General features: G+C 41.7%; 1 protein-coding gene across 1 annotated transcript in view; it reads right to left on the bottom strand.

Annotated features, from left to right (window-relative positions):
* The window catches only part of lamb1a (laminin, beta 1a), a 62,434-nt gene extending 53,341 nt beyond the window's left edge, over positions 1-9,093 (bottom strand). Inside the window, exons 1-3 of the mRNA XM_085780529.1 lie at positions 9,063-9,093; positions 4,749-4,951; positions 1,861-1,999 (exon numbers count right to left, since the gene is read on the bottom strand). Coding sequence (XP_085636655.1) covers positions 1,861-1,999; positions 4,749-4,951; positions 9,063-9,093 — 373 coding nt within the window. The remainder of the gene's footprint in view (positions 1-1,860; positions 2,000-4,748; positions 4,952-9,062) is intronic.
* Between the last annotated feature and the right edge of the window lie 4,025 nt (positions 9,094-13,118).

The raw sequence follows: 13,118 nt of genomic DNA, 5'->3' as shown, positions 1-13,118 counted from the left end.
TCTAGACATCTAAACATCTAAACATCTAGACATCTAAACATCTAGACATCTAAACGAGGATGAAGTCTCCCCCTCTCCTCTCGTCCACATGTTGCAGAGTTTGCAGCAGTTTCAGTTGTTGTTTTTATCTGACAAAGTTTCACACAGAGCTTTCTGAGCTGTAGGAGTCTCTCCATGTTTCTCCTTTTCCCTCAGTAAAAACTGACATTTGTTCAGACAAGACGACAGTCTCATAAACCTTTTTTTTTTTTTTTTTTTTTCATTGAATGACTATTCCATTATATGAAAATCATTGCCCATCCCTAAAACATAAAATACTCTTAAAGGCTGAGGAGTTGTTAAGAGGTAAATATTAAAATTTTAGACATTCTGATTTTTTTTTTTTTTAACTACCACACACACAAAAAGTACCGAAAACAGGTACCGATTGGTACCGGTTGGAGTATCGATACCGTATCGATTCAAATGCAAAAGGTACCCATCCCTACTCTATACTGTCCACAGTGTCTGTGCCTTTGCAGCAGTGATCGTCTTCTAACTCTTTTCCTTCTGCTGGGAAACTTCCTCCCCTGGATTCGTCCTGTTTGCCCCCCCTGCCCCTCCCTCGTCCCCCCGGGGGCTGTTTACCCCCCCCCCCCCGTTGACACTGGAGCTTCTCTCTCTTTCATCTCAGTGGGGGTAATTAAATTAAAGGGGGGTAGGGATGGAGGGATGGAGGGGGCTGGTGGTTAAACAGGAAGCGTCTGAAGACACAAAGCAGAGTGGCTCCAGCTGTGATCCAGAGGCGGCGCCCGTAACCGTGGCAACCACCAGCTGTGATCCAGAGTAACCATTAGGGCTGGGACGATACGCTTTTCTCCCGATTTTTTGGATGGCGATTCGATTTAAATTGTGATTCTACGATATTGCCGATTCTCTCTATGATTTTTAGTCTTTAGCATTTTTAACATTTATCTGCACACAAACACTGTAGGAGCCTAGAAATGAACATACTGCATTATAAAGTTAAAGGACAATTCCAGGCGAATTCAACTCGGGGCTGTATGTTCCTAACATTTTAGGTCTAACAGAAGGAATCTGAAGATTTTCAGTTTAATGTCTCCTGTTTTGCGGTAGTTGTGTCTGTCCCCGCGTCGCCACGGCAACGATGATGAATGGGAGTGGATGTAAGTTCTGCTGTTTAGGCTGTTTACATCCCTCAAAGCCACAGACAGCGTCAGATGGAGACTCAAACATGCAGCCAGAAGTTTATTTACTTCAAGCAGGTAAAGAGTTGGTATTCCTGTGTTTCTGACACCAACGGGAGCTTCCCACTGCACCTGAACACACCGAGCGTCAACTTGGGTCTCGACTCCGCCAGACTTTGAATTAGATCTAGTTTTACAAACATGTCGGCTTGTTGAAGTAAATAAACTTCTGGCTGCATGTTTGAGTCTCCATCTGACGCTGTCTGTGGCTTTGAGGGATGGAAACAGCCTAAACAGCAGAACTTACATCCACTCCCATTCATTGCTGCCGTGGCGACGCGGGGACAGACCATAACTACCGCAAAACAGGAGACATTAAACTGAAAACCTTCAGATTCCTTCTGTTAGACCTAAAATGTTAGGAACATACAGCCTGAGGTGAATTGTCCTTTAAACCTGGATTCTCTGGATGTAAAAAAGGCGAACAAATGCACATTGCACAATATTTAAAAATCGATTAAAAAATCGTCAAAAAAGATATCGTGATATTTATGTGAATCAATTTTTTTTCTCCCACCCCTAGTAACCATAACAACGAGCAGCTGTGGTCTAGTAGTAACCATAACAACGAGCAGCTGTGGTCTAGTAACCGTAGCAACGAGCAGCAGCTCACCGTTCTCCGACTGCCACCAGGTCTTCAGTCGGTTGGGGGCGAACGTGGTGACGACGTTCTCCACGCGGTGGCCGCTCGTCTGATTGGCTCGCTCGTCGTAGGGCGCCGCCGAGTCGCACACGAAGCACTTCTTCTCCTCCTGTCGGTCACACAGAGACGTTACAGCAGCTTTTTCCTTTTCTTTTTTTCAAACTTTATTGTTTTCAAAATGTACATTCATTCTCAAACAGGAAAACTGTTTTTTTTCCAAAGACATTACTATTCTTACAATAAAAGAAAAAATAGAAAATTAAATCTACAAGGCTTGGCACTGAATAAACAGCTATTTTAAATGCGTGAAAAAAATTAAAAATTAAAAAATTAAATAAAAGATATAACACAAGTTGAAGGCATTGTACTAAACAAACAATTAAACAAATTACATCGTATTGCAATTTCCATCATACCATTAATTTTTTCATTTCCATCTGCCAGTAAATATAAAGAACTAAAATATTTGTTTAGTTCATTTTTAAAACAGATTATTGACGGGGATTTACTTTTCCATTTACAACAGTGTATATGGTATTTGCCCAAAAGTAATACTATATTACTATATAGTATATACTATATGTGTGTGTGTGTGTGTCTGTGTGTGTGTGTGTGTGTGTGTGTGTGTGTGTCTGTGTAGCATTATCAAAATACGGTGATTTTCCGAGTCAAAAAAGTAAAAAATTTTAATTCAGTTTTCACAAATTTAATTTAGTGGGAACTATTTATTAGCATGTTGACCATGTTACCAACTATAATGGACAACTATAATATTTTTCTTTTTTTTTCACCTATCAAACGTATTGAGTTTTCTGTCATTGGTGTTACCACATGGTAACACCAATGACAGTAACACCAATGACAAATATCTATAAAAGGCTAATTACACAAAATAGTGTCCAAGCTAGCTCAAAGCCAGCATGAGTCAGCATCTTAAAATCTATAAATTATACTTATTAAACTGTTTTTTTTCCATAAAAATATTTCATTATAGCGCAAATCAAAGTAACACCAATGACACACAAAAAGAACCACATTGAAAAATGACATTTTAATGTGAAATATCTTACTTTTTACTCATGAAAGAGACACTCACAATGTATTGTCTTAAATGGCTCTTTTTCTTCTTTTTCTTTCTGACCTTGGGAGTTCTCTTACATATTCTTAACCTTTCAAAATAATGGTCTGTGATACCAGTAACACCAATGACACCAAATCGAAGGACAGAATTCTTTAAAAAATATTTTTATTATTAAACAGCCAATTTAGATTTAATTTTATTCATATATTAAGCCCAGTGTTTGCTCATTACTGACCACTTTTTTTTTTTTAAACAAAAAAGAGGAAATATTTTTACACTGTCCAATAGCGTTGAACCATGGCAGTGGGACAAGTGTTTTTTTACGTACAAAGGAAATTAAAACTGAAAAAAATAAAACAAAACAGTAAATATATAAACTGAAATTATCATCATCATTTAAAATGGTTTTAAATTACATAATTTTGGTTTAATGTGGATGATCTTTTTAAATTTTCAAGCATTTGTGTGTCTGGAAAGTGCAGGGACATGTTTTTCACCGTATTTTGATAATGACCCGTGTCTGTGTGTGTGTGTGTAGGTGTGTGTGTGTGTGTGTGTGTCTGTCTGTGTGTCTGTGTGTGTGTGTGTAGGTGTGTGTGTGTGTGTGTGTGTGTGTGTGTGTGTGTGGGGGCAGTGAAGGGTTAAATGCTGGGCTGAATTCCTGACATTCCTCTGCTCCGTTGGTCAGTGGAGATGAGAGGAAACCAACTATAACTAACTCTTAACTCCAACTGGCCTTCTCTCGTTTCCAAGGAGATTCACAGTTGTATTATTGGATGTATGAAGGGTTAGGGATCAAACTAACCAAATGACATAAACATTGTTCATAATGAAACCTGTAACAGTGTCTTAAAACCCCCCCACTAGGTGCTGCTACTGGCCGTTACCTTTATATTTATATTATATTTATATATATTTATATATATTTATATTCCAGTGAGTGGGTGAGAGGCGACTGTGACCTTTGACCTTTAGACTGCGCTGTGTTTACTCCACAGGAACATCTGGACAAACATGTGTCTGCTGTTGCTCCCAGTGTTTCCTTATAGGGTTAGGTGAGTTTACACGGTGGCTCTCACACACACACACACACACACACACACACACACACACACACACACACATAAACACACCTACACACACACGACACTACATTGACTCAGCTTCCTTCTCTGGAGTCAAATCTCTTCCCCACCTCAAGCCAACCTGAAGCTAATTTAAAGCTAACCTGAAGCTAATTTAAAGCTAACCTGAAGCTAAGCTCTTACCTGAAGGTGGCTGACGATGCAGAACGGTTCGGGGCGGCTAACGTGAAGCTATCATGAAGGTAACCTGAAGCTAACGTGAAGCTAACGTGAAGCTAAAGCCAAGTTCATGTGTAAACTCAGGTGTTCCTAACGTGAAACTAACCTGAAGCTAACCTGAAGCTAAGCTAACGTGAAGCTAACCTGAAGCTAACCTGAAGCTAAGCTAACGTGTCTTACCTGCAGGTGGCTGACGATGCAGAACGGTTCGGGGCAGCTAACGTGAAGCTAACCTGAAGCTAACGTGAAACTAACGTGACGCTAACCTGAAGCTAACGTGAAGCTAACCTGAAGCTAAGCTAACTGTTCTTACCTGCAGGTGGCTGACGATGCAGAACGGTTCGGGGCAGCTAACGTGAAACTAACGTGACGCTAACCTGAAGCTAACGTGAAACTAACCTGAAGCTAACCTGAAGCTGAGCTAACCTGAAGCTAACGTGAAGCTAACCTGAAGCTAAGCTAACTGTTCTTACCTGCAGGTGGCTGACGATGCAGAACGGTTCGGGGCGGGTCTGACCGCAGGTGGAGGTGGACGACAGCTGGTGAGCTCGACCAATCAGAAGGTCTCCTGTTGCCGGGTAACAGCTGCCCTCCGTGCACACGTCACTGAGCTCGGGCAGGTCGCCGCTGGCGACCGAGGCCCCGCCCTCCTGAGCACCGGTACACACCTGCACGGCTGGGAGAGGACAGTTGATTAGATAAAGGTGGACTGGATTAAATGTAGTTTGTAGTTTGTCTTTCTGACCAAGGGGGCAGTGGTGGGTCTGAGAAGTGAAGCTGCAATCCCCTCTTCTTCCTCTGGGGGCTGGTGTCAGAAGGGAGCATTCTCCATAGACCCCCATGTTAAAATCACCGACTTTACATCCTCAGTAAACATGTTAAAAGCCTGGTGTCACAACGTTTTTTGGTCTCAATCGATAGTTTCTACCCCCACACACACTCTGAGGGGGGTGAATTTTTTTTTAACTCTACCGTTTTACTGTTATTAGGTATAAAATTCTGGCCAGAAGGGCGCAGAAACGTTGAGTGACAGGTCCGGAGACCGCTGCTTTGAGGCCAGTGGGCGGGTTCTCGGCCGGCCAACGGCCGCACGGCTCCAAATATGGCAAGTAGAATCCAACATGGCGCAGTTCAAACCCCCGTAGTAGAGACACAAAACAGACTCCCCAAAACCAATGGGTGACATCACGGTGCTACGGCCGTTCTCTTTACAGTCTATGTTTCTGACCAATTTTTTGACCGTTTTATGGCAGATACGGCACTTTCCCTTGGTATTAGCTACAGATACTGCACTTTGCCTTCAGGGTTTCCCGCAGCGCTTTCCTGTTAAGGCGGCTGCCTTAACAACAAAGAGCTGCTGCCTAAACTAACATCTTAAAAAAAAAAAAATCTAGCGATATTCGCCGCCGCCGCCGTCAACCCCCCCCCCCCCCCTCCCCGTCGGACGATGGCCGCATCCTCTCACACACATACACACCACAGAGAAGCGCGCATGCATAACAGCAGCGCGTGTTGAAAGCGAAACTTAATACGGCACGGCACGGCGCGTCTCCCCCCCGTCGATCGAGCCGCCGCCCCCCCCCCCCCTGTCAACAGATCTCCGCGCTACCCCCCCCCCCCCCCCCGCCGTCGACAGGTCAGACACCACCTTAACTAACAAATTTTCTGGGGGAAACACTGGCCTTGGTTTTACTCCAATGTAATCATAGAGTAAACTAGATAAAACTAGACAACCTCATGGTCAGTAGACTTTCACTCTGCCTCTAGGCCACAGTGTACACACAGTTGCAGAGACTGTTGTCTGTTGATGAGCTGCACCAAGGACCTGAGTTACAATGAGCTTTATACTGTGAGGAATCAAAGGCTGTCCAGTGACAGCTGAATAGTTGGAACCAGTCAAGTAAAGTCAATGACATGACTGAGGCAGGAATCGAACCCATGATCTCATGATCTCTAAACCTTTACTCTGCCGCTTCGCCACAGAGACCACACTGTTTTCAAGACTGTTGTCATTCATTGTAATGTGATGATGTGGTACAAATAATCAATGAGATAATGAACACCTGTGACCAATTGAAGGCGGGGGGAGGGGAGGTGAATTCTGCCAGTGAAGTCCCATAGTGGGCAGCGCAGGACAAGAAATGATGGGTACAAATCATTCAAGAGCTTTAAGCCTGTGCATATTCAAGAGCTTTGCTTTTCTCTGCTGCGTTCTTGGTTTTCAAAGTTCCAGTGCAAATCAATCTTAGTGCAGTGGTATAAACAAGAAACATGTTAACACAAACCAAGATAGAAAGAGGTAAAGAGAATAGGTGGGGGCGCATGCATTATCAACTTTGATCATGTGATGACTTACAATGAAAATTTCTGTGAATTTCAGAATGAGAGCAGCAGTTTCAACATGAAGCAAGTTATCAGAAGTCAACAGAGGACGACTGGGAAAATAATTCACTATAACTGTTGTTGAGGCAAGATTTGAACCAGCAACCTTCAGGTCTCCAGACCAGTGATCTAACCACTAGGCTACAGACAGAGACAGTATGTGAGGGGCAGAGAAAACCTTTAATAAGAGGATCACTGGCTTCTGCTTGAAAAAAAAAGTAAGGAAAGTGCAGAAATTAGCCACAACAAGTAAGAAGAGGACTTTTTTGTGACCTGTGACTATTTTTTGGTGAATTAAAACGAATTAAAAAGCACTTAACAGCAAGTTACAAAGTTGAGCTCCTTCTCCTGCTGCTGTGAAAAAAATGCATTGAGCTGAATGAGAGCAGAGAGCTCCCTGGCTGCATTTAAAAAATATTTTAAATTATTATCTAAGTCTCTTTGCATTTTTGACCAGAGTTTTAGCCAGAAGACAAGTGTGGCTACAAAACTGGAGAAAATAATTTGTCTAGAGTTTAATTTGTGGCCATGCTGACAGTTTAGCCAGAAAAACTCTAGAATGTGTTTTTGCCTCTCTCCACTCTGGCTGACGATGTCACCACTCTAGCTCTGCTCGTTAGACGCAACACACACCCATTATAAAACTGGATTTTGTCAAAAAACTTAATGATTTTAAAACTGGCAAATATCAGAAACTGTTGAAGATATCAATAAGCTGAGTCATAGAGGAACACTTAAAACGTTTGTCTACAGCTTAGAATTTGAATGAAGTCTCTAGCAGAAAGTATGGTGAAGCTTTAGTGGCTGAAAGAAGTAAGAAGATTTGAAGAGTTTTTAGACTGTTCCAATGCATTCTCTATGGGGAAAAAATCAGAAAAAGTTAAATATTTGAAAAAGTATAAAAAGTATGAAAAATTTGAATACATCCGATAAAGTCCAGAAAAAGCTGCATGTTTTGATATGAATTGTTGAAATAGCACAAAGTGTGAAGGACTAGAAGAAGACCGTAAAAAGGCGGAAGAAAATGGCTGAACAGAAGAACAATAGGATGTAGGGAGTACAGTAGTCTCTGCACATACTGCACTTTGCCGTCTAGTATAGTATAATACAGTACAGTATAGTATAGTAGCCTACAGTACAGTATAGTATAGTATAGTAGCCTACAGTATAGTACAGTATGTATGAATACACGACAATTACAGGTGAGACTCCACTGGATGAGACACAAAGACAAGACAAAGGGCCAGAGGCTGCCCCAGTGCATTCTGGGTAGAGAGACCAGGTCACTGATTTGGAGTTACTGCATAAAAACTGAATTTCTTTATATTATTACAACTATAATTTATTTCTGATTAGTGACGACGATATTCATAAATAAAAATGGTCAGCATCCATCTGAATATATAATATAACAACCTCTTTACATATTATAATTCAGCTAACAACCTCATTACATAAAGTAGAATACAGCTAACAACCTCATTAAATATTATAATTCAGCTAACAACCTCATTAAATATTATAATTCAGCTAACAACCTCATTAAATAAAAAGTATAAGTGTAAAGTATAATTCAATGTTGTGAATCAGCATCACAGAAAACTGAATCTTTGTTGTTTTAAATAAAGTTAAACTTGATCAACTTAAACTTTATACAGAGTCTGTTGTTCTCTCTGTCCTTCAGCTGCAGCTTTCTATCTATCTATCTATCTATCTATCTATCTATCTATCTGTCTGTCTGTCTGTCTATCCATCCGTCTGTCTATCTATCTACCCGTCTGTCTGTCTGTTCTTCAGCTGCAGCTTTAACTGGTTTTATCAAGTCAAGATGATTCAATCAACGTCTCAGAGTGACGTCATATCAGATTCTCTGAGGTTTTTGATCAAATCAGTGATGATCAATGATCAATGACCCCCCCCCTCTCGCCCCCTCCTCCCGCATTACTGATGAATGTCCGTGACTCGCTCTGGGATGAATATCGATCAGATATCGATCAGACGGATCAACTGAACTGAACCGATGTTAAACTCTAAACTTCTTTTCGCCTGAAGACGAAGTTTCTGTTGGAGCGAAACGTTGCAATAAACTATCGATCAAGTTGTTCAGTGTCATTCTAACCCATTATCTTTCCTCTATCAGCAGCTACAGACCTCCGGACCTGTGGATCAGTCCTCCCTCCTCCGCACCTGAGGAAACAGATTCTTCACTAAAACTTCTAACTTCACTTCTCAGACTGAAACACAAAGACCCGCTGAACTCTGATCAGTTCAGGACCGATGGATCAGATCAGATCAGATCAGATCAGATCAGATCAGAAACCTTCATCGATCCGACAGTAAAACTCCGATCACAGATCAATCAAACATCTAAACATCTCAACTCAACAAGTTGTAAAGTTTCTCACCGAGCAGCACGGCGAGCTGGAGCGACAGCATCTTCTGGTCCTCTAGTCCTGCTGCTGGTCCTGGTCTCTAGTTCCTCTAGTCCTGGTCTCTAGTCCTGGTCCTGGTCCTGGTCCTGGTCCTGGTCCTGGTCTGCAGCGACAGACCATAAACCCACTCAGCGGTTTGCAGCTTCAGTCTGAACCTCCAGACCTCAGACCCTCAGACCCTCAGATCTCCTGCTGCTCCTCCTCCTCGCGGCTCCTCGGCGGAGACTTTCAAAATAAAACACCTTTCAGAATAAAACCACCTTTCTTTCTTTTTCTTTTTTTAACTTTATTTTTAATTTTTGATTTACATTGACAGCAAGACGAGCTCATCAGAAAAATAACACAAACTTACAGCCTTCTGCTGTCACGGACAACAACATACAACACAAAATAATACTAGCCTACATAATAGCCTATAATAAAAACCAAAAACACAAATACATGTAAAAGACAGGAAAAAGAAAAAAAAGAAAGAAAGAACATTGTGAGAGTGTGTTCAGAGTTCATTTGCAAAAGCAGATAACTCCGAATTCTAGAATCTTCATTTTTTATTTCCATCAGGTGAAATCAGTCAAACCAAAGCTGAGTGACTTTGAGATGTAACAAAACAGACATATCTCAAAAACATAAAGTTTTATTGAAAACAACACTATGCAAAGAATAATTACAAAGCCTCAGCTCATTTTTTTCAAAATGGCGTTTATCTGCTTTTGAAAATGAACTCTTCATATGTAAAATAAAAAATAAAAAAAATAAAAAAATCTTGAACAGAAGGAGAAACCTGAGTCAACCTGAGGCTTTTATTTTGAAAGGAGACCTGACTTCCGGTCTGAACCCCCCCCCCCTCCTCCTCAGGCTCAGACAGACAAAGACATTCCTCACCTCAACCCCCCACGGTAAACCTCACCTGCAACAACACAGCTGTGTGTGTGTGTGTGTGTGTGTGTTCGACCCCCACCTGAAGATCTGAAGACTGTGAATGTAAATGTGTGTGTGTGTGTGTGTGTGTGTGTGTGTGTGTGTGTGTGTGTGTGTGTGTGTGTGTTGTGGGAAATCACTGTGAACATGTGGAGGCTTGAACACACACACACACACACACACAGATTTAAAGTTCCTGTCTCTGAGTGTAACCTGCAGTTGTTGATTCAAACTAAACTTCCATTGAAAAAATAAAACTGGATCAAACTATTGATTTGATTGTCAAACTCGTTCTTTTTGCATTTTGAGTCATCAAGTCTGATTTGATCTGAACTAAATCTACGTCCAAAGGATCCAAAGCAACATTTTTGATTTCTCTCCAAGTGTTTTTTCTTTCTTTCATGACCGAAGGTAATATTATTATTTTGAGTGGAATGTGAAGAGCACATGTTCAAGTCCCAACGTAACGAGCTGGAGAAGACTCACCACATCGTTTACATCCTGGAGAAGACTCACCACATCGTTTACATCCTGGAGAAGACTCACCACATCGTTTACATCCTGGAGAAGACTCACCACATCGTTTACATCCTGGAGAAGACACACCACATCGTTTACATCCTGGAGAAGACACACCACATCGTTTACATCCTGGAGAAGACACACCACATCGTTTACATCCTGGAGGATTTGGTCCAAAAATGAACGAAAGTAGCAAAGCAGCTGCAGATTTTTAAAGTTTTAGTAGTTTTTGTGTTGTCAGCTGGCTAAGCTGGTTAGCTAAGCTGGTTAGCTACTAGCTACTAGCTACTGCCAAAGCTGCAGCTGCACTAGTCTTTAGCCCAGTGGGCTAACCACTAGGCTCCTCCTCTAGCTGCACCAGGCTCAACTCTGCATTTAACCCTGATGGGAGGAAGTAACAAACTCCCCCAAAAAAACATCTTCCTCCTCCTCCTCCTCTCCTCCTCCTCCTCTTCTCTTCTTCTCCTCCTCCTCTTCTCCTCCTCCTCCTCCTCCTCTTCCTCCTCCTCCTCTTCTTCCTCTCTTCTCCTCTTCTTGTCCTCCTCCTCCTCCTCTTCTCATCTCCTCCTCCTCTCCTTCTCCTCCTCTTCTTCTCCTCCTCTTCCTCCTCCTCCTCCTCTCCTTCTCCTCCTCCTCCTCTCCTCCTCTTCTTCCTCTTCCTCTTCTTTTTCCTCTCTCCTCCTCCTCCTCCTCCTCTTCTATCTTCCTCTCTCTGTGTTCAGTTATTAGACGACTGAGTCTTTTGACCTCGTGGTCATTTTTCTACATGTTGTTTTGCAGCTTCAGTCTGTGAACTTGGATGTCAGTTGGATGGGTTATGAACTTGGATGTTAGGGTTAGGGTTAGGTTAGTTGGATGGGTTAGGGTTAGGGTTAGGTTAGTTGGATTTAAACCTGGTGAGTTGTCGTGTCAGTGGATCAACTCTCTTTATGAACGTGTTAATGAGGCAACACAGAGTTTCTACAGAGTCTTTCAGATGGAAGCAGCGTGTTGTTATATTATAATTCTTGATGTTTCAGCGTGACAACGACTTCCTGGAAACTTCACCTTCAAATCTTTATTAGTTATTTATTTGTGTCTTTTTTTCTCTTGACCCTGTTGACTACTGACAACAAAATGTTTGACTTTTCGTTTGTAGCTGCTTCCCTCTGGACGGCATTTTACCGTTTTAAACTCTTTTTTTGACCCAGAAGAAGTTGCCTAGTAATTCTGTACATGTTACAGTTTTCCTCACATCACTATTACAGTTTTTCTCAGTTGCTAAAACACTAAACCCTGTTGTCTGAACCAGATGCTCAGTTGCCTGAACCCACTGATTGAATCAGTCTCTTTTGGCAAAACCATCAGCACTTTTCACCTGTTTAGACTTTAACATCTCACCAACACATTTTCATTGTGATGCACCTGTGTTGCATAATGCTGAGCACAGGTGGCAAAAGTCAAACACAAGTAAAGCACAAGTTTCACCGGTTGAACACAACAACTCAATCTGATCACACTTGTGTCCAATGATGTGAGGGAACATCTACTGTAGCCAGTTCAGGATGAAGTCCTGTGGCCTGATCCAGTACAGAGAAATGATGCTGTGGCTGAGTTGTGCACTTCTCATTTCTATACTTTTGTACTTTATTTTTACGTAGGTTTACTGCATATAAGTACTAAATGCACAAGATTTCTGTTTGTCTTTGTACTGTACAAGTACTACGTAAATGCACAAGATTTCTGTGCTTTGTATTTTTATTTTTTACGTAGTACTATGTACAAGTGCACAGGTTTTTTGTTTTGCAACATGCATTTATGGAGGGAGAGGAGGAGGAGAGGAAGAGGAGAAGATGAGAGACGACAGGGTGAAGGAAGAGAGGATGAGGGAGGGAGGGAGGGAGGGATGAACTGGGAAGAAAAAAGAAGAAGGAAGGAAAAGGGGATGAAATGGATGTGGGGAGGGAGGGAGGAGGGTGAAAGAAAGGGGAGGAGAGAAGTGCTACAGGTTTTTGGTTTTGCAACATGCATTTAGCTACAGTGAAGGATAAACATTTATTTCTACAGCTTCATGTGCTGAGCATTGTGTTTTCTATTTGTCTATGTAGTGTTTAGTGAAGCTCAGTAGTGTTTTTAATGTTGATTTGACAACAGAGTTCAGTTTTGGGCACCAGATTGAACTGTTTTGAGGTGAAAGTTTGGTTTTGCAAGAAGAGTCTGAGGTTTTGTGAATGTAGCTTGAAAATTGTGGTTTGTGTTCACAGTTTAGAGAAAAGGAGAGAAGCTTTACAGAAATAATGTGTCTTAGCAATGGAGAAAAACTGTAACATAACCCTAACAGCTGCATTTCTCAGAACAATGAGTTCAAACTGTGGAAACTTGTTCAGAATGTAAAGTTCATCCCTCAAAAGCAACTAAAGTTTTTATGTCGGTGAAACTGTCGGTGTCGTCACCATGAGAAGTCGTTATGAACAAGGTAGTTGTAGTATATTGATACTACGTAGAACTGCTTAGCTGCTGTATGTTACACAGTTTGTGTTGAACCGCCGCCACCTAGTGGTCATCTGGTAGGCTAATACATTCATTACAATCTGACTTTTCGGTCCAAAA

This window comes from Trachurus japonicus, chromosome 6, assembly GCF_045865225.1.
Source record: "Trachurus japonicus isolate A0001 chromosome 6, Traja_1.0".
Classification (NCBI taxonomy): Eukaryota; Metazoa; Chordata; class Actinopteri; order Carangiformes; family Carangidae; genus Trachurus; species Trachurus japonicus.
Note: the sequence above shows the minus strand (reverse complement) of the source record. Positions and strands in the feature narration are given on the sequence as shown.